The 22,448-nt window shown below is 26.0% G+C and overlaps 1 protein-coding gene and 1 pseudogene across 1 annotated transcript; both read right to left on the bottom strand.

Moving 5' to 3' along the window:
* Positions 1 to 4,136: 4,136 nt before the first annotated feature.
* LOC145833285 (glutamate--cysteine ligase catalytic subunit pseudogene) lies at positions 4,137 to 5,906 on the bottom strand (annotated as a pseudogene).
* A 3,944-nt stretch (positions 5,907 to 9,850) lies between these two features.
* LOC145833286 (multicopper oxidase CueO-like) lies at positions 9,851 to 20,548 on the bottom strand. Its single transcript, XM_082940473.1, has 13 exons — positions 20,515 to 20,548; positions 20,255 to 20,439; positions 18,863 to 18,967; positions 16,228 to 16,359; positions 15,864 to 16,051; positions 14,410 to 14,553; positions 13,045 to 13,243; positions 12,575 to 12,834; positions 12,186 to 12,282; positions 11,827 to 11,941; positions 11,570 to 11,712; positions 11,018 to 11,123; positions 9,851 to 10,014 (listed from the first exon to the last, which is right to left on the bottom strand). The coding sequence occupies exons 1-13, from the start codon at positions 20,546 to 20,548 to the stop codon at positions 9,851 to 9,853; spliced, it is 1,872 nt and encodes a 623-aa protein (XP_082796599.1).
* Between the last annotated feature and the right edge of the window lie 1,900 nt (positions 20,549 to 22,448).

Genomic DNA, 22,448 nt, shown 5'->3' on the forward strand with positions numbered 1-22,448 from the left:
AATTCATACATTTTAGAAGTCTATATAGCTTTAATTTTTGTTAGAATAATTTAGTTTTAAGATATTATTTTCCTAGACAAGATGTTAAAAGGTATTCGTGGTGTGCAACTCGATAACCGAAAGGTTTTTTCGTACACCAGACCCTAGGACTTTAAACTTTTTTTTTTGTCGTTTAATAAACCATATATTAACGATTACAAGGAAAGATAGTAATTTCGTAAAGACTAGAAAAATATATAGGCAAAAGAATAATAATAAAAAGCTTAAAATTTGTTAAATTTTGAAAATTGTTCGCTTTTATGTTTTTAAACAAAACTTAGGTAAAAGCTAAAATAGCATTTAATTTTCAATATAATTACCTATTTTGCATTTATTTGTATTTTTTAAAGTTTTCTAAAAACATTAAAAACGTTTTTTTCAAAGCTGTTAAATACTTTTGAAAAAGATCAATAGTTGTGCATAGTTGTTTTGACTAATGAATTACTACTTTATAGTCGGTAAATTTCCACTTTAAAAGCTTAAAAACTTGCACAAACCTAGTTAGATAACTGAAATTAAAGAAACATTTAACAGACTTAAACATTGTCGTTTTATTTAGTCGAATTTCATAACTTTTAGATATAACCACTTAAACAGGTTTGTTGATCAATATAAGACGTCCGAGGAATACCAAACCTCGTCTAGTTAATCGTCTTAAAAAAATTCACTTAAATTTATACAATATCCAAAATGTTTTAATTACGACTTGAATTAGTACTTAAGTCGATATATATATATATATATATATAAATAGAATTAAGTTATTTAACTTAATAAATTAAATTTTTCACACTGAGCCCACCTTGAGGGCTTTATATATATATATATATATATATATTACATTTATGTTTATTTTTAAAAAAAGAGTTTTTACAATCTTTTACTTGTTTATACTTTATGACTTAACTATTTTTAGCTAGACTTTTCAAATTCATTGTAAATAATTAAAATTGCACTATAATATTAATAGTTTTTAGCAATATTATTCTGAGGATGCGCTTTACCAAATTAAATAATAAACTTTTTTAAATGAGTGAGTTATGTTTAAATTTAGATTCAGATAAGAAATGTTAAGCAAAAAACCCTAAATTTCATCTTAGAATGATTTTCGTGTGGTATTTCTTCTATAATCGAAAATAAAGTTTGATTTAAGCAGATTGATTAGAAAAAAAAGCTAAATTAACGAAAAAATAATTAAACAATTTTAAGTTGAAATAAAGTCAATATTAAAAGTTTATTTTAAATAGAGTATTATAAACACTAAGTTTTATTTGATACAGAAAACTTCAATTTCAATAAAAGAAAAATATTGTAAAGTTTAGTTTGGTTATAAAAATAATCTATATTAAAAAATCTCAAAATAAACAATTTTATACTGATTGAGTTAGATATGATCGGGTTAGAATTGGTCGGACTAAATATGATCGGGTTAGAAGTAATCGAGTAAGAAATAGTCGGGTTAGAAATGATCGGTTCCTGTCATAACTAGCTTACTACAACTGTCGTACACACCGTTAATTAGAAAAACGTCTTGTTAAATAAACTTACTTTATATTTTCGTCGTGAGTTGAAATAAATTTTGTAATAACAGCTACTATGAAAATAATATTCAAAATTTGTAGTTTTAATTAAAATTGAATTGATAATCTACTTACATCGTGGAAAAAATCAATGTTTTAAAAAGTAGAATAAGTCAAACCTAGTTGATTAAAAACGTTAGGTTTTCCAATTTTTTTTTGATACAGTTTTTAATACTACTTGTTCGTATTCAAACAACAAAAGAAATTTTATTATTACTTTGCTGATGAATTTCTAAAACATAAATCATTAAATAACTTTTTGCAAATTTATCTGAAAATATGTTTTTAACAAGTTTTAGTCTTACTTAAGTTCATCAAGAAGTAAAAAAAATCGACTTTAATATATATGGTCAAAAACCTTATGTGTAAAAAGACCTTTTAGTCATAGAGCTACACACGACTCATTTACTTTAATTATTTTGAGATATAAAAAATATTTTTTAACAGTAAAAACAACTGAAACAAAAACAGTACATATTAAAATTGAGTGAAAACGACGAAACATAATAACATTATTTAATCAAAAAATTTTTGCATGAGGATATAAATTAATTTTTTTAAAGTTGAAAATTTTTATAACCGTACAACAAAAATTTAATTATAACCCAAAAATAGAAATAAAAAATTTCATCAAACTTTTCGTTGTTCAAATTAGTAGTTTTAGTTGCTAATTTTACAATTAATATTTTAATATTTTTTATACTCTTATTAGAAGACTTTATTCATGATTTTATTAAATTAATTACACAAAGATTACATTGTAAGTTTCTAAATAAAATAGTTTACTATTAATCATCAAACAAAATTTAGAGCTTAAACAGATTATGTTTAAAAGCTATACAAAGAAAACTCTGCTTTTTTGCATAAAATTACAAAGAACAAAAGTTTTAAGTTTACAAATATTAAATCTGAAAATCATCTAGTTCTAGTTTACTTAGGATTCAGTTTGTTTATAGGCTGATAGTATTCTAGTTGTAATAGTTATATACTAATTTGTTAACAAGCTAACAATTATACTTTCTAGTAATGTTATGAAAAAGACTATGAAATTATTTTCAAAGTTTTATTACTTTAAATTTTATAACTTATTCAAAAGTAACGTTTTTTAGTTACAACTAAAGTTATTTTGAACATATATAAGTTCTATTAAAACAAAACATTTAATGATATTTTTTGATTAAAAGTTGAGAAAACATAGTATTTTATTACATTATTTTTTTACACAAATGTTGTCCAACTTACTTATATATATGTGAATGTAATTATTGTCATGTAAGAATTTCAAGGTAGTTAGTTGTACTTTTCTTTAAAATTATTTACGTATAAATTTGTTTAGATAACAGCTCTTAATTTTTAATAACTCTTTATTATCTAAAAAATACGAATAAACATTATGAGACAAAACTTTTTAAGCTACTAATTATTTATTTATTATTTTTTTTTAATTAATGCATTGTTTTTTATATTTCTTAATTTTGCCATTTAAATAGTTCAAGGCAATCAATTATATATAGTTTATTGACCGAAAAAAAAAATGCTCAAATTATTTTGTCTTGGACCTGGTGCACAAAGAACCTTTCAGTTATTAAGTCGTATACCACTTGGATACCCTTTAACGTCTTGTCCAGGACAAGACATTTTAAGCTAAGACAGGACATTTTAAGTTTTAAAACTTTAAGGTAAACTAAATGTAGTTTAGTATAGATATAAGATTTGTGTTTAGTTAAGGTATTGTTCGATTTTAATAAATTTTAACATTATAAAAATACAAACAAACCTTTTCCGAGAAAACTTTTACGTGACTTATATTTAAGCACTATTATAACTGTTTATAAAAATGTTAAAGTTGTAAGTATTTTTAATAACTTAGTACTCTACAAATTTGGTATTCAATTTAAAACTTTTTTTTCATTAATAGTCTAAGTGTTATTAAGTTATACAGTTATTAAACTAACTGAAAAAAAAAATGTTTTTGTAATTTTTACAGTAAATGAAGTTGTTTTTAGCAAAAAATTAAATCTCCTTTATAAAAGATTAAAACTTTATTTCAACTTGTTATTAAGATTTTATGATTTATGTCAAACATCTTTTGATAATAAGCAAACTGTTTAAATTGGTACTTTAAATTTTTTGATAGATGCACTTTGACATAATAAAAAAAACACAAACATTTTTCAGTTTATCAACTAACTTAAATATTAAAATTCTGTACCAATACACATAAAAGATAAAAAAACGAAATATGATGTTTTTTTTTCTAAACTAAGCTAGCTAAAAACATTAAACTTTAGATTTTAAAATATCAAATCTTTGGTCGAAAGTTTCTAATTTAGCAAGTCTAGCTACTTGATATTTGATTTATGTTAGCTAGTTCTTTGTTATAAAAGTTATCTTATTTATTAGCCAAGCTATACAATGTATTTGAATTAAAAATACAACTAAAAATATAGAGCAATGTTTTGTTTAACTTTTTCGGATTCAAAAAAAAGTTAAAGTAAGTTTTTCCCCTGACATGAACTAAACATCCCACAAAGCTTTCATCATGTCGTAATTTATCTTGTGGTCCAGCACACTGTCTCCTTTGTAATCCTCATGATTTTCTACAAACCGCCTCATCTTCTGCGCCATGGTCAGCGTCTTACCGGAGGCTATATCACTCAGATGACTCATGTAAGCGTCTAGCTTCGTCGAAGTTGCTTGCGTGTAGTTTTCTCCTTTCAAATACTCTCTGGCGAGGCCAATCAGACCGACGAAGTCTTCTCCGTCTCCGTTCATGATTTGGTCGGCGGACATCAGCACCACTTCTCCTTTCTTTTTACTCCCTACTCTGAGCTCGCTGGGGAAACTGAACTTTTGGGTCCTTACAGCGTCCCTCATCTGCGCCTTGTCCATGTTAGAGTGATGCCCCGATAACGGAGTGGTCAGATCAACGTCAAACTTAATGAAGGCCCTGACCAAAAGCACCACAAACGCGGCAAACGCGGCGTTCTCGAAATCGGTTGGTTGAATTTCCATGACCCTGAACTCGCATCTCCAGCCAATAGGAGACTTGGGTCCCGGAGGCGGCTTGAACCTTATTGGGTGCCACGTGTGGCAGTTCATCACTTCATAGTTAACATAGCTCTCCTCATTGTCCGGGTCTAGCATGTCTTCCGAAATTAGCACTGGGTCTCGCATCCACAAATGGGCCACATGATTAGACACGGTCTCATCGACGCCTTGAGAAAGGAGAAAATCGTAAGCTTCACGATCGTACGAGGCTTCGACGTCGTTGAGCTTTAGATGCTCTTCAGACAAGTACATTGCTGCCGAGTCCCACCGCGAGCTCTTAATCGTTTCCATTTCTTCCTTTGTCCTTTCGTCGTGGCACTGCATCATCATGGTCCACCTAGTGTCCACGTCCGACACGATGCCGCGAAAAAAAGGACTTGAAGCGCTCATGGCCATGAGGACGGGTGATATTGCCACGAGCTGGTCGTAAACTTTCTTGCATTCTTCTAAGTTTGCCAATTGAACGGTGGTTTGAAGACAGGCGCTGGAGAAACCGATGCAGGTGCTGTCCATGTAAATGTGGTCGTCCAAGCATGCGTCCTGGTCTTCTTTGTCTCTGAAATGTTCTCTGAACGGCACCTTAGTGTTCTCGTCTTTGTAAATTGGAACGTTACACACAAATTTTGACCCTTTTCTAAGCAACATGTTCCACAGAATGACTCTGTACGCCGGGTATGTACAGGTTACCTCGTCATGGAAAAATATCGACTTTGTCATCGGGTTTTCCGGTCTAACTTCCAAATAAGGTATGGTGTAGTCCTTGCAACCAATCAGCGGGTACGTGGTCATGGTAACCATTTTCTCGTTTTCACCCAAATAGCTGTTTATCTGGTCCCTTCTCAACTTCATGTTGCTTTCCACTTTGACCAGGTCGTCCATCGTATCTCCAAAAGGCTGACCCGGAGAGCTTTCTACCATAAACTTTCCAATTTCCGGCTTCCAATCGACCCTACTTTCTTCGTCCAAAGTTTTGTTCAACTTTTTTAGTTTTTCCAGAACTTCAGTCCCCTTTAAAACCAACCTGACAGTTTTGTTTTCATCGTCAACCTTGACCATCATCTGCTCGACCTCGTCACCCCATTTAAACGGGTAATCCCCTTTACCCTGCATTCTCTTGTAGTTATGCACAAACTGCTCCAACCCCTGTTTTTTTAACTTGGGGACAAGGTGAACATAATTTTTCCATTTTAAATACTCAGGGTTTTGTTCAAACACATTCGTTCTCACTCTAGACATAAGGCTAAGTTTAGCAACTGGTATTTTATTTCGATTTGAAACCTGTTGTTAAAAGTTTTTGAAAGTTAAAAAACTAGCAAAGTTGTATTTAAAAACTATAATTTTAGACGTAACGGTAAAAGTCCAGTTTCATTTTCTTAGTTATATACTTTACTGATATAAGTAGCTCCGTTTAAATGCTTAAAAAAAGTCAAATACAATAAATTTTGAAACTAATATAAAGTTAAAAAGTAGTTTAAATTAAAAAAAAATGTATATATCTGCACACAAACAAGTTATATAAAGCCTACTTTGTAAAAAAACTTCACGTAGTAAATTTAACGTTATAAGATGTTTTAATTTTCTTTTAACATACTTGTTTTTTAAATTTACAAATAACGATACTACTCAAAATATCAATTAAAAACACAATAACGCTTTTATATAGAATTAAATGTTCCACTTTTATGCCATTAAATGTTTTTAAGTAGAACTTTAGTACAAAATGCATCCCTATATTTTGAAAAAAATGAAATGAAATAAAAATTCAAAACAAAATTCATGATATTTTATAAAACGAAGAAAAAATAAGTTAGTCGCTAATTAAGTTATTACTCAACTATTTAATTAAAGAAACCTATTATTTCCATTTAAATTAGAACAGTACATTTTTTTATTGAACAATTAGATACTAAATACTATTGGGTATGATAAGGACAAAATTTGTAGAAAAAAGTCTGTAAGGAACTTATTTCACGTAAGATGTGCTTTTTTGCCTGTATTTAATGTGCGTACCTTATTGAAGTGTTTACTGAATTTTTATTTAGAGTTACGTTTAAAGTATATTTATAAATTTGCATACTTAAATTTAACTTGTCAGTAAGTTTATTTAATTGAAATTATTATATTATATTATTATTTAAAAAATGCTTTTATTACTTTTTATATAATATATGCTAACTGTCTAAAAACAAAACTGTTTTAGAAAAAAAAATCTCTGAACTAAAAATTCTAATACAATTGAGTTAAAAGTTTAAGCATAAATATTTAAATGTTTACATAGAATTAGTCTTAAAACTTAAAAAATAATAATACAGTATACGTGTTTAGGTTAAATAATAAGCAATTATGTTTTAGTGTTTTTAGCAAAAGTTCTACGGTGTTAAATAATAACAAACTATAAAACAAAACAAAAAACGCTAGTTGCAATAAATTATAATTAGTATAAATACTTTTTTTTAACTGAATATAGTTTTCATATACTTTAACTTGTTCAAACTTACTCACTTTTATAACATAAATCTTTTCATTTACCGTAGTTACAAACAAATTTTTTCGAATACAACAAGTATATAGCTTGGAGCAACACTTTGACTAAATATTTTCAACGAAAAATATTTTAAAGCAAAAATTACCTTTTTTTTGAGAATATAGAATACCCACTCATTTATACAGGATGATGTGTGCTAAAAAATCGTTTGAAAAAATTTTCTAAATGTAAAAAAAAATTAAAGAAAAAACTTTGAAGATAAATTTTTTTAGCTAAGCTGAACCACTGTTTAAGTAACAAATAAATCATTGTATTTGATATAAATGCGACTATGTTTGAACGTGATTTTTGATTTATCTTATGTAAAAAAAACTTTAAAACCTTACTTTTAAAAAGCTTAAATATCTACACTTACTAAACTTATAAACCTTTACTTATCAAATAAGTATATTTATAAAATGGTATACTAGCAAATTGATAAGCTTATATATTGAAAATTTTAAGATTTTTTTGAAAAGGTAGAAAAATTACATTATAAAAAAATAAACTATAAAAAAATACTAAAATAATACTTTTTAATAGCCATTCATTTATAATACATAGTTTTTATTAAGACAAGTGATTTTTTTCGAAGTATTTATCAATTATTTATTGCAAAGTTTGTTTAACATTTACATTTTGTTATTTTTCTTTAGGACAACATTTGGCTTCCAATATAATTATCATAAAATAGTTTAAAAAAAAAACAATTAAATAGAATTTTTGGATTTTTAACTTGCAACTTTTTAACTTGCTAGAGCTTAACAAATTTATAGTCAAAAAGGTAAAATTAATTTAAAGTAATGTTTTGCATTAAATTACAAAAATATATTGAAAGGTGTTTGATTTCAAAGTTTTACGTTTGCATAGAAAAAACCAACTCATTTATACAGGATGTAATGAGCTAAAAAAAATTCTTGACACAGATATACCTATTTTAAACTGTAAAAAAAAGTATTTTAAAACTTAATATACATAAATATTTTTCAGCAAAGTTTAAGCTTTATAACAAAACCTTATACTGTTACTAAAAAAAAAAAAGGTAATTTGAGTTAAATAAACGGTACAAATATATTTTAATGTAAACTTAAAAAAAAAGCTGTATGATTTAATTTGATTTAACGACTATAGGAAATAATATAATATTAATTATACATATAAAATATAAAACTATTATAAGTTGGTTACTGCAATAATCTAACTTTGTTAATATTTAGCTTTAAAAAACTAAGTTAAAGGATATAATTTTGTTGTTTTAAACATTTAAGATTATTTGTATATAAAAAGAACAAACTTAAAAGTTGAAAAATTTTAGTAAAGTAATACATCTTTCTCAACACAATCTAAAAAATATGTTAAGAATATTTGTTAAAAACACTTTTTATCTTGAATTGCTAAACTTCAAAACTATATTTCATTTTATAATTTCCATATCAAAACTTATGATATATATTGTCATCGATAAACAGAATTAATAATATGACTTCTTTAAACAATAAAGTTTAGCAAAGTTTTATTATTTTTCGAATAAAATTTAGCTGTTTTGTTTTGAAAAATAAATATACAATCCTTTATAAAGGATGTTGCGGGCTAAGAATTTTGTTTCAAAAATAGCATACTTTCTTAGTGAGAAAAAAAAAGTTTGAAAGTTAAAATTTTGAGCGTTGAAGTTTTTTTTGGCTAAGCCATAGTTACTAAAACAATACTGTACAATAACTTACATTATAATTAAAAATAAAATCTTGTAGGGTCTAGTAGGAACAATGGCATTTATTATTATTGATAGCATAAACAACACGTTATACAAGTTAAAAAAAAATTAACAACGAATTAAGAAAATTTTTAACTTTTATAACCACAAAACGTTTATCGTGCCATAGACTAAAAATTATTTAATTGTTATACAACAGAATAAAAAAAAGTTTAAAGATCGTTTGGTATTTAAAGTCAAGCTGCTGTTTTTTAAAAGAAAATACCCACTCATTTATACAGGATGTAGTGAGCTAAAAAATAAATTTGCTTGACACATGCGTGCTTTAAAAATGTAAAATAGAATGTATTTAAATTATAATCTAATGTTTTTGAAAATTTTAATTTAAATTAAGTTGAGGGTTTTCATGAATAAATACTGTACAATAACAAGAATTTTTGTTATTAAGAAAAAAAATAAAAAAGTAAGTTTTAAACTGTGCAAAAAAGTCTTCGTGCAAAAGTATCTCTTCGAGAATATTTTGCACCTACCCAATTAAAAAAATGATATTAGACTAACAGCAGAGGAACAAAATCATTTTTAAATAGTCACCGTGTTCTTAGAAAAAATTAAATTTGATCTATAAAGTGGTATATTTCAATATAAATAGGTAATAATCAATTATCTTAAATGAAATATCGATGTTTTAAAACAAATAGTGTGGATTTTATGAAAATAAAACGCAATTGTCAAATTTTAAACAAATGTAACATTTATTATGAAGGTATAATTATATTTTCTAAACCCATTTACTATTGAGCAAACTAACAGTTTTACTTGATTTAAAATATTTAATTACTTAAAATTAAAGTATAAACTACCATAAACTCTACATTTTTAAAAATACAAACATTATGTCTTTAAAAAAACATTTTACCAAAAAACTTAGAATAATTAACTTCTACATTAGTTGTGCAACATTGTTGAAACGATGTAAAGCAACAAGGAGCATATTATTTGTAATGATGACGTCATCAACACGTTTGACGTGTTATTATCGTAATCTCTGACGATCATACAAGATCCCGGTGCTGCGTCCCCTGAATTCTCGTTTGCAATCATGTTGGAACCTGGAAATGTGTGAAATATTGACGTTGAACATACTTTTTGTGTATACTTATGATCGCGACTTTATATAGATAGATCAAATATGCTTATATATTAAGTGTTAGTAACAATATATAAATGTAGTATAAATGGTTTCATGCGTTGTTTCAAAAAAACTATCTATTTATCACCATCGGCACCTACGATTAAAAGTTTTTTTTATTTTAATGATTTTAAAACATTTTAATACTGATTTCAAGCATAAAGTATGTTTTTTTCAGGAAGTTATTTTATGAAAGTATTAAAATTAACTTTAAAAAGATAAAATCAACCTTGTTTATTACAGTTTGTACATAAAAGTACATAAATAAATAAGATGTAAAAATAAGGTGGGTTTACTTTACTAAAATACTGATTTACGTTAATGAGTTTTTACGATAGAGATGATTTTCACAGCTATAGCTACATTTTCTATTCATAAAGTTCTAAAGAACAAAAAGACTTATCTAAAATTTTACTTTATTGTTATCCTAAGTTTTTTTACAATAAACTTAACTTATATGCCCTTTTTTTCTTACAGAAAGTATCAAAAATTTCTAAAATAAAGCAGCAAAAATATGACTGAAGAACATAAAGAGTGCTCACATCTAGTATTAATTTAAATTGTATACTTTTAGCTTGCAAAAAAATGTAAACAATTAAAAAAGTTAATTAGAAAAACTTTTCTAAGTTACTATTCATACATCACAATTAGTTCCAATTTAAACAACTATTTCTATAATTTTTTTATATAATATAACTTATTCAGAGTTAAACAAAATTTTTTTTTTAGTTTTGAAAATATAATCAGTTGAAGGTAATTATTAACTTCCATCTGCCTGAACTAAATATACTATAGTTGATTGTATTATATACGTGCTTAATTTAGAGTATTGTATCATATATTGAGAGAATACTTATTCAAACAATTTTACACCATTATCCATAACTTTGTTAAGAGTTATCCATAACAATTGAAAATAAAACCTTGTTGTACAATTTGTGTCGTCATCATCATTCCTTGGTCTTCATCTCCCGTTAGGTGGCAATGAAGCATCACATCTCCCGTGAATTCGTGCGTCATAAATCTCACCTTGAAAGTTGAGGAAATGTTAGGAAAAATTTTATTGTGAAAAAATCACTTAATTCATACCTAATAAACTAGAATATTCTAAGTTTATTTTTTCTATGACATAGCATCCAACACTAATTTTATACTTTGTATTTTTTTAATGTGCTCGTACTAACTTCGCTCGAAGAGCTCGTCAGTGCTTGAAACAAACTAAAAGTTTATAATAAAAGTATATATAAATAAAAGTTGTTAATTGAGCAGTTAGTAAAAATAGTGAGCAAAATCAAAATATAGATAACTAACAAACTCTTTAAACGAAACTAAGATTGTCAATCAAACTTTTGAAAAAATAAAAAGTATATTTCTTTCTATGTTAGGAAGTAGAGACTTAGAATTTTTTAAGAGTCAAATCTACAGACTAATATACAAAAACATATACCTTTAAAATATTTCAAATAAAAACTTACAGTAATGTTTCCAAGTGGGGGCACCAACAAAGTGTCTCTCCACTCCCCTACTTGGGCGTACCCAAAACTTTTTGAACCTTCGTGTTTGTCTTCGTGGCCTAAAGCTTCGGTCGCACCGTCGGGAAATTCAATGTCGACAGAATCTGGAGAATAAAGTAACATTTAGTATTTTTTTAATGAATCTGTAAAATATTTTGAATGATTTAAAAAATAAAAATTGAATTTCTATTTTGATTTTTATTATTTGAAAAAATAACCATTGTAATTTGCATGTTGAAAAGTGCAAGTATTTCCCTGATGATCGAACAATTTCCACTCTCCATCATCATTTCCAATACCAACTGGGCCAACGTACTTGTTGTAACTGACCACCTAAAATGACTTGTCAGTTTTAATATGTTTAAATCATGCGATTAAACATAAGATAAAGTTTTAAAAAATACAGCAAATTTCCTATTAAAAGTCGCAGAATGTCACTTGGATTGTTGTTTATTCGTGCAGTTAAATTCATTAATCAAATTAATGTTTCGTATAACAAACTTTAGTACATTTTAAAAAAACTTTTGATATAAGTAGTGTAGAATTAAGTATAAAAAGTATGCTTTTAAACAAATACCTGCATATGATTTATATGCATGTGTATTGGATGCGAAGTTTCGAATTCAGTGTTCACGAAATTCCACTCTTGAATAGTGTTAACCAGCGATTTTGTTCTGGTATAAATTTAGTTTATTTTAATTTTTTCTGGTGTTGGTAGTTCAAAATCAGTTAGACTAATTTAAACAAAATATGTTAAAGAATTCATTGTAGCATTAAAAAGCTAAATGATAGTTAATTTTTGTAATTAGAGTCGCTATGACAATTTTATTGAATGTAGATACTTAGGCAAAAAAAAATTATCGTTTTTATGAGTAGTTTGAAAAACTTAAACCTTTTTTTTCTATAAGTTATAAAAATAAATACCATTAGTTAAACAATTAACTTATCGTGAAAAAATAAACTTACCTTGGGTAGTTTTCCATGTAATCTTCCCTTCCAAGTGTATCTGTTGGGGTGACTTCAACAGTAAATCTTCCCTTTATCTTTTCATCAGGTTCGTACCTTAGGTCTTGTAAGAATGTAGGAAGTTTAGGTAAGTTAGTAAGCATTGGTTCCACTGACGGGTCTGTAGTGTTGTCAACAACATGAATCTTCATCAAGTCTCCGATAAAAGTGGGATGGTCGACCAGTGAATGCATATCTGAATCTTTGAAATCCGATTTTAGCTGTTGAAAACATATTTTTTTAACATGATGAAAAAAAATTTTAACAGTTTATACTAAAAACAGTTTATGACAAAATTAATGTTATACTAGAAAAATACTTAATGATGTGTACCAATTAAGTGAACTGTCTTGTATTGCACTCTAAGACCATAAAGAGCTGAATAAAAAACCACTAAAATTAGTTTAATTCAGTTTATCAAAATAACTGACCGAATATGTTCCTGGTTTTTCACATCTGACTAGCCAGTCCAGTCTACCTCCTGCTATCAGTAGCGATTTATTAAACAACGGTACTCTCGGTTTATCGAGGTAGACACCGTCAATAGCTATTTCTTGCATATCACATTTGTTACCTTTCTCATTAGCTATTATTAGAGCTAATGCGTGCACTCCTATTGCGTTGACAAACCTTTTTAATATATTAAAAAAGTTAAAATGTCTTTCTTTTTAAGTGTTAATGGGATTTTAGTTAATAAAGTATTCTTAGATTCTACAATCTTTTTATAAAATTTGTTTTGACAAAACTCTTGCATTGACAAATCTTCGAGTAATGTTTTTAATTAATTAATTGATTAATAAAGATATATTAATAAAGTAACATTATTGAAATTATCAAAATTATATAATATTTTCTTATCTATACAAGTATAAACTGGTTTAGCTGTTTTAATTAAATTTTAAAACTAAATAGATGAACTAAAAAATGAAAACTTAAACCTTAAGCATAAAATTCTGATAATATTCGACGTAAAAATAATTAAGCTTATTACATTTCTACCTTCTTTAAATAAGTTGTGACCTATATTTCAAATATTTTTATGTTTGCTATCAGTATTGTTTAACTCGTTTTATTAATTAAGTCAGAACAATTATTTAGCTTTAAAAATGTTCATTATTCATTTAATTTTAAGTTTTAGGCTTAGACTGTATTTTAATTTTTCGTTGTTAAACAAGCTTTTGAGTACATTATAAATAAAACTTTTGGTAAGTAAACACATAACTTAGTTAATTTGCGTTTAATTTTCTTTAATTTTATTGATAGTTTTGTTTCTTAAGGTTTAAAAGTTTAGATTATAAAAATTTTTTTTTGCTCTTAAGAAATTGTAAAAGCATGTGGTGTACGACTCCATATCAAAAGGTTTTTTCGTACAGCAGGTCCTTAGAACAAATTTTCTTAGCGTTTTTTTATCGTTTAATAAACAGTATATAATACATATTTTAACTTATTAAGTGAAAAGTAGTTTATGTTTTTAAGTTATTTGCAAATGAAAAACATGTATAACAAAATAATCCTTAAAATTCAAATACTTTTAAAAGCAATTATATACTAAGCTGTAATAATTATTTACTATTACTTTTAAGTATACTATTTTTATATTTAATACTACTTATTTTGTTTCCTTTTAAAAAATTATTTCAATTTATTTATTTTAATTTTTTTTAATTTTTTTCACTTAAACTATTAAATATTAAATGAACAAAAAATTTCTTTTCGAAGCTATACTTTTATTAAGTGTATATTGACACCTATTCACTTGTGAATGCTAAAACTTGTTGTTTGTAGATTTTTCTCACCTAAAACGGTAGATTTTACTGGTAATTATTTGTTTTTGTGGCTTCAACTGGCCATTTACAAGTACATATCTTATGTCGTTAGCTGGATCTTCCAACCATTCTTCAAGTGTTGTTGCACCGTATTCTAAAAGCTGATCGTTTAACCTAAAAATATATATCTTGGAATAATGAATGAGATCTTAAGTTGTAGAAAATTTTTATGAAGTAAAAAGGATCTAAACACTATGTTGCAGGTACAAAGCTTGGTACGTTTCTGCAGTTTGACTTCGATTCTTCACCTTAAAAAAACCCTACTTTCTTAACTTTTAGTATTCATTTATACTAAGTTTTGCATTCCTGAGAGATAAATTTTACACATATTTACTTTTTAGCACTTTTAGTGTCGTAAAAAATAAACGAATAAAATACATACAAACTGTATACTTTTAATTTGTATAAGATTTCTAAAAGCTATACATTGCAAAATTGGTTCTAATAAAATCTGTAGCTTTTTCTTCAAAAATCTAAATCATACAATTTTATGTTACAAAAGTTTTCATATTTTGTTTTTGTTTCTATTGACATGTTAAATGTTCAATTTTGAAAATTTCCACAAAAACTATTGTACAGTTAACAATATTATTGTTTTTGAGTTAAATCGTGATTTATTTATACTTATTTTCAATGAAAGTATTATGGGTTTACACAAGTGGCAACAAATAAAGAATCATAGGGGTTGGAGCAATATAAATTGTCTTGTATACAGTTATCACTCATATTTCAACATTATATTTGTTTTTGAAGTATTAACATGACTGCATACTTTAATATAAAATTTAAAAACATTAGAGGTAGTTTAAATTACTCTGTTCCTGCTAGAACGTTATTTTGCGTCATTTCACATGTTTTAATTTTTTGCAGATTCGTAACTTTTTCGAGTTAGCTATGTCCATGCTATGTTGCATTTGCAACTTTTAATAAAATTAAGTTTTTGATCTATGTTTAGTAGTCACTTCATCAGTTTGTATCTTTTTATTTTCGTTAAATATTTATTCTTTGAAAACCAAAATACTCAAAGCTTCTCTTGAAGTCAATACAAAATTCAAAACTATATGTTTAGTTTAAGAAAAGTTATCAATGACTTTGCATGTTTGAATTTTAGTCTAATTAAAACTATCTAACTACGTTATGAATGTTTAAAAATATATTCATATGCAACAAAAAAAAGAGTTAAAAGTATTGAATTTTTTTTTAATTATCAATGCTAGATATGGTTGTATAAAACTATTTGTCGGTACAAAGTTTAAGTTCTTATTTTTAGCTAGATGCGCTGTAATTATGGTTAACACCTTTTAAAATTAACTTTTCACTTGAAGCTGTGCTATAGTATTTACAGAAAACCAGTCGAAACTTCAATAGTTTAGCTTAATTTAAACTAAAAATAGAACAAATAACAAAATAAATATTTTTCAAACCTGAAACTTTTATCATCTTGAATATCTCTTTGCACGACAGCAAAGGCAGCATCGTCAGTTTCAGCATATTGAAAAGATTGGAAAGTTATTTGCACTTCTCTATTGCAGTTGTGAGGACACGAGTATCCTGATATTTCGTGTTTGGGATCGTCTTCAACAATCAACATTCCTAACATTCCACTCAAAACCTATTTACAATAAAACATTTAATTAAGTTAGTTTGATTAAATGTATAAAAAATAGTTCTTTTAGAAAAAAGAACTTTTTAATTTACTTTTTGTTTAACTTTTCATAAAACAATTTTTGTTTAATATCTGTTCTTCAACTAAACTGTCATCGTGAGTATAACAAAGAAACAACTTACTTGAAAGTGAACGCTGCCATGCGTATGTGGGTGATACCAGTATGTACCTGCTGGCTGGTCTTTATGGATCTGGTACATGTATTGGTAGCTTTCACCCGGGTTCACTTCGACAAAGGGGTTGTCCTGAGGCTCCTTATTAATAAAAAAATACAAGAGTTAACAGTTTACTTACATTTTAAATAGTCTATTGTAGCTAAGTTTTTAAGATGTTTTTTTTTTTCATGACGATATAAAAGAATACTTAGCTACTTATTAGATATTACTTAATTTGTTTAAATAAAAACAAAAGTCTTTTAAACTAGTCACGAAACAGACTTAAATTGTGTAGTCTTTTAAAATTACTCTTAGTATTTTCATATTTTTTCTACCATTTTGATAATTTTGATTCTAAATTGTTTAAGATTATTAAACATTAAGTATGTTGTTAAAAAAACTTAATGTTTTAGAATAAAAATATATGTTGAAATGTTTATTTGCAAAAAAAATTAGATTAAGTGATAATTTAATTATTTATAATCCCATTCAAAACTGTGTTTACTTAGCTTTTACTGTAACTAAGTAATTATGTTTGTTTTGTAATAATCAATCAATAGTTTCCATTATTTTCTTATATACTTTATGGTACACTACTAGTTATTATAGAAATTAATTTAAAGTAAATACTATTATTATCATCAATTTCTATATATATTATAAATAATTCATGTTTGTTGATATGGTATTCAGATTTTAATTTTCAGTCCTTGATGTAAATTTCAGCCTAAACTTATTTTTCTAAAAAAAACAAAAACAGAAGTTTTTTGAGTTGAAAACTCACAATAAGACTATTTATTTTATAACTAGTAGTTCCTAGTTCTTTGTTATTGCATATTTTATCACACTATTGGTTAAAAATAGTATTAATGGTACTAAAAGTATCTTAAATATGTAAGGCCCGCAGAAAATTTCTTTCTGTTCTGTATTTCTGCTGCCCACAAATAATTTTTTTACAAAAACTTGCCCAAAAACTATAAAAGGCTACCTACCCCTGTTCTAAATGTTTTTTATAATATATACAGGTTAAAATTTAAAAACGAGGAAGTATTGGAAAATATTTAAAAAAATAGCAAAACTTTAATTTTTTAAACTGGGGCGAGGCAGATTACGGTCCGTGGGCCAGAAACGGTCCGGCAAGTATTCGGCCAACGACGCACACTTTAGCTTAAAAACAAAAATTTCAAAACAGCAAAAGTTAATATATTTTTTACATAAATATTTATAAAATATCTTTTAATTTGAACGTTAGTAAACAGCATTGCTTTATAAATTATAATTTAACTATATAGTTTATTTTGGTATAACACAATACTTAAAGTTTTTTGTAAACTATATGTTTCTTCAAAGTAAAGTAAAATTAGAGTTTATATTAATAAGGAAGAATAGTGGTCTAAATGCAAAATATTTAAAAATGTAAATAAATTAGTAACCATAAAGGAGTGGGTGTCACTTTTGAACGAGGAAACTTTTGCAAGGCGTCACATTTGCACGAGGGGACACTTTTGCACGGCGACTCTTTTGCACGAGCATCACTTTAGCACAAGGGGAAAATTTTGCACGGAGGGTCATTTTTTCACGAAGACTTTTTTGCACAGATTAAATTTTTTTAATTTATTTCTTTACTAACTTTACTCTTTTTTATTTATTTTTTGATATCACTATTACCCCTAGCACTTAACGTCGGTCGGTAAACTTTTAATTCTTTTGTTCTTTATAATTTTTTTTATAATTTTTTTATTATCCTGCTTTTTTTTTATTAATAATTTAAATTTGGTGCATATAATTTTTTTTTGTCACAGTTTCCCCTAACCTTTACCCTCGGTCGTTAACTTTTTTATTTTCTGTTTTGTTTTTTTATTAGTTTAGTTTAGTTTATTTTATTTTTTCTATTTTATTTTATTTTTTTTTTTCTTTTCTTTTTAATTTTTACTATTAACTGTTACCACTAACTCTTACCCTCGGTCGGTAACTTTTTTTTTTTTTTTTTTTAGTAAAGCTTTTTTTTTCTTTTTTTTTTTTACAATTTTTTTTCTTTTTAATTTTTATATCTGTTTTACTTTCGTGCAAAAATGAGCCTTCGTGCAAAAGTGACGCTCGTGCAAAAGAGTCGCCGTACAAAGTTGTCCACTCGTGCAAAAGTGACGCCGAGCAAAAGCGTACCCTCGTGCTAAAGTGACGCTCGTGCAAAAGTGTCCTCTCGTGAAAAATTGACCTTTCGTGCAAAAGTATCCCCTCATGCAAAAGTGACCCGTTCCCCCATAAAGATGTACATTCAATGTAAAATGTTCATTAAAAACATAAAAACAGTGTTTTTGTATGTTAAACTTTACTGAACTGACGATTGTAAAACTAAAGAGTTTAAATGAGTTTTTAGATGTTAGCTATTGAATGCTAAGTATGCTAAAAAGATATTTCGATAAACTGCGCGTGTATAGGAACATTAAGATGTAACCTTTAGATACGTTATAACTAAAAAAGAAAGATACTTTAAATAAGTAAATAACAAGCAAAAAAGAATTACTTCTTTTATTTTATTTTATTTTATAATATAACATACTCAGATTTTTTTCATAAAACAGCTGTTGTTATTATTACTTACTGTACTTGCAATATGAAGTCCATGGGTGTGAAGATTTGTTTTGTTTGGAAACCTGAAAAAGTTGATCGGAGCTTCTACGAAGTCTGGATCTTCCAATTTGTTGAACTAAATTATAAAGTTAAGACTCTTAGCTAAAGTTTTTATTTATTTATTTTTTTTTGAATATATAAAGTTGATAATAAAGTAATAAACAAAATTTAGTATAAACTAAGCTACTGCGATATTCTTTAATTGAAAATAAAACTAGTATGGTAAAAAAAAAATCTTAATTCTTTTGAGTTGTTACGTATTTCATTGGTGCTTTTTATAAAATATTAACTACTTTAGTTTAAGTTCCTGTATAATCGAGTTGTTTAAATTGTCATTTACTTCATAAACAATACTTAACTAAAGAGAAAAACAGTTTTTTTTAACTTAAACTTCAATTCCGTGAATTTACTTGTTTTGTTTATTTAAAGCTTATAATACATAATAAAACGTTATTAAGAAACGTTAGTAGTTGCTTATTTAAATTTGTTTACTTAGTGTCACAGGTATATTTTATGCAAATATTGTTATTTTAATCAATAATATTTGAAGTCATAAAGTGGTCGTTTTTAAGTTTCAAAATTGTTTAAAAATAACTTTAATCGTATCTATTAGTCTTAGGTATGAATAAAAGCTTTGAATTAAATAAAATTTGAAAATAAATTTACTACTAAATACTAACACTTACAGTCGTAGGAGGTTCACGAGTTTTCCTTTTTTGGGATAATAACTTACACTACAGCTAATTAAATATGTTACATAAAATCTCAAAAATTATTCGTTAAGCAAAAAATAATACTTTTTAGCATTTTAATACTAGCTTATTTCGAGTAAAAGAGAAAAACGATGGATTGTTTTTGTAATTTAACAGTGAAATACATCAAAAGTGTAACAAGAGATATTGAAAAATAAGTTAAAACTTTTATAATTTGATTACTGTTTTATAATTACATTAGCTTCAAATACTATTTAATTAACAAATGCATCAAAGTATGTTTTTTAAATTGTTTTTTTTTGTTGTACAAATTTTAAACTGGTTAAATATGAAGAAATTTGAAGTTTATCAATCTTTGAAAAATATTTGAACTTTATCGGAACTATTCGAATCAAAAATACTCACTAGTTTTAGGTCAAACGAGTCGCCAGGTTTTACGCGGAAGGTCGGAAGGTCAAATGATTTTTTGACTAGTTAATCTAAGAAAGTATAAAAATCTAAAAGATTTCGCTCATAAGTTACAGGTTATGTTATAAAGAACAACATATAACATACTAAAAGATTTAAGTATAAAATTGTAGCCAAGGTATAAAAAAAGCTGATGTACTACTGGTTCGTAATAAAATAAAGTTTAAAATTTTTAAACTCACTAGGTTTAGGTCAAACAAGTCACCAGGTTTTACGCGGAAGGTCGGTCCAGTGTACTTTCCGTTGTACAACCTTCTTTTCACAGTCAACCAATCTAAATTGAAAGAACTCGCCGCTACAGTCAAGTTCGAGTTTAGATACCCGTCGACTGATACAATCTGTTCCACTACTGAAAAATCCTTCTCGCCTATATCGTTCAGTAAAATTAAATGTATTTATTGTTTTTAATAAACAGTTAACATGTTTAACTATGTTAACAAACATATACCGTTTAATGGAGTGCACGGGTTTGTCATTGAACAGTTTTGTTGGCCATAACAGCCAACTAAAAGCAAGGTTGCAACTAATACGAACTTAGATTTCATTGTTTTTTTTATAGTTTCTGTTATTTAATAAAATATCAATTTAAATATATAGTTTCAATGGCTTTAGCTTTATTTTAATCGTTTTAAAGACTTGAAATAAAAAATATAGTATAACTATATATGAGACATTTGTTTAAAAAGTTTGAATTAAATAAAAGTTTTTTATTTTCTTTTAAAAGCTAATTGAACTGTATGTTTTCTTCGATTACTATAAAAAACTTTAAAATAATTAATGGTTTTCAACTTTTTATAAATTAGCAGTAACAAAGTTTATGTTTTTTTTTATAACTACTACTTTGAAAATATTTTGTCAACTAACTATTAGTTTATGCTAAGATAAACTAAGTAAAAGTAGTAAAGAACTTTTTTGTTTATTTTTAATCGTTTTTAGTATACTTTTTTTAATAGAAAATATTCATTGTTATATGTCTTTTTTACTAAATGATTTTAATTCTATTAAGTACCAGAAGCATGATTTTGTAAAATCTGTTAAAATTATATAAAATTTAACCAGCTAAAATTCTAACAAAATATAAGCTTAGCTAAACAAAATATACTTTGAAATTGTAAAATACTGGTTTTTAGTCGATAAAACTATTTATACACTTAAAACTTTGCATATAACCAAAAATAAACAAATCTTCCCCTACTTGTAGTTTTACCTTTAAAGTTAATTATTAAAAGTTATGTCAACAGAACTAAACACAACTACTCACTTAAACGTACTGGATTTTAAGAAATTGCTCTTACTAAGAAGTTTAAAAACTGTAAAAAGGCTTTGTTTATTTCACACCTAATTTGAAATATCAAAAGTTTTTTGTGACAATTTTTGTTTCAAGAAAGGCTTGTACTATTTTTTGTGGTTTATTTCAATTGCTAGAAATATTTATCAACGCAAAGCATAGTTGTTTGAAACTATCGAATAGAATTTATACTTATTTTTAGCTAGTAGTTTTAGCTTCTTATTTGTTTTTAAAGGTTTTTCGAAAAAAAAAGATTTATCTATGGTAACATCTTAAAAAACAATTTTTAATCAAACGTAAACCTGTTTATCTTAATACTAAACTTCCTTTAATTTAAAAAACAGTAAACTTAAAAGAGCTTAAAACTAAAGAAAACGTTATTCTTAGTTTAAACTTTTTATAAAAATTTATTGTACGATATAAGTTCAAAAAAAATTAATATGAAAAACTGCACTTATTTTTATTTTTTTTTGAAACGAAGTTAGAAAAGCATGATTACAATAAAAATCTAAGATTAACCCTGACTTATGAAAACTATTTAAACTAAATAAAATTATAGCAAGTTTTTGTTAGTAAAAATTAAAATATAGCGTTTTTTTGATTTGATTCTTATTCGTATTTGTACTTTTATAAAATCTAATAAAGTATCATTTGAGTTTTTTAAGACTTACTTACTTACTTTTAAAATTCTAATGTTGATTTTTATGAAGACTATTTTTTTTAAGAAAACTTGCTTCGCATTGAAAAAATACTTTATAAATGTTTAACTTTATACACCATTAACTGTTTTTTTTTAAATTTGTTCCAATAAAGGAAAACATTTATTCTCCGTAACTTATCAAATTACACTAAGAATTTGAAAAAAATGTAAGATTAAGAAAATGTCAATAGGTTGGAAAAATATTTTTCTAAGTTACATTAAGATATGATGTTATTAAGTTTTATTCTTTGTTGTTAGTAATTTTGAGAAACTTAAATTCTAAGAAATATTTATAAGCATAAATTTAAAATGTCAATAATTTTTGTGTTAAAACTTTAAGAAGTCAAAGTTTAAGTATCAAAGTAAAAGAAAAAAATACAATTTTGTT

This window comes from Thalia democratica, chromosome 4, assembly GCF_965202585.1.
Source record: "Thalia democratica chromosome 4, ktThaDemo2.hap1.1, whole genome shotgun sequence".
NCBI lineage: Eukaryota > Metazoa > Chordata > Thaliacea > Salpida > Salpidae > Thalia > Thalia democratica.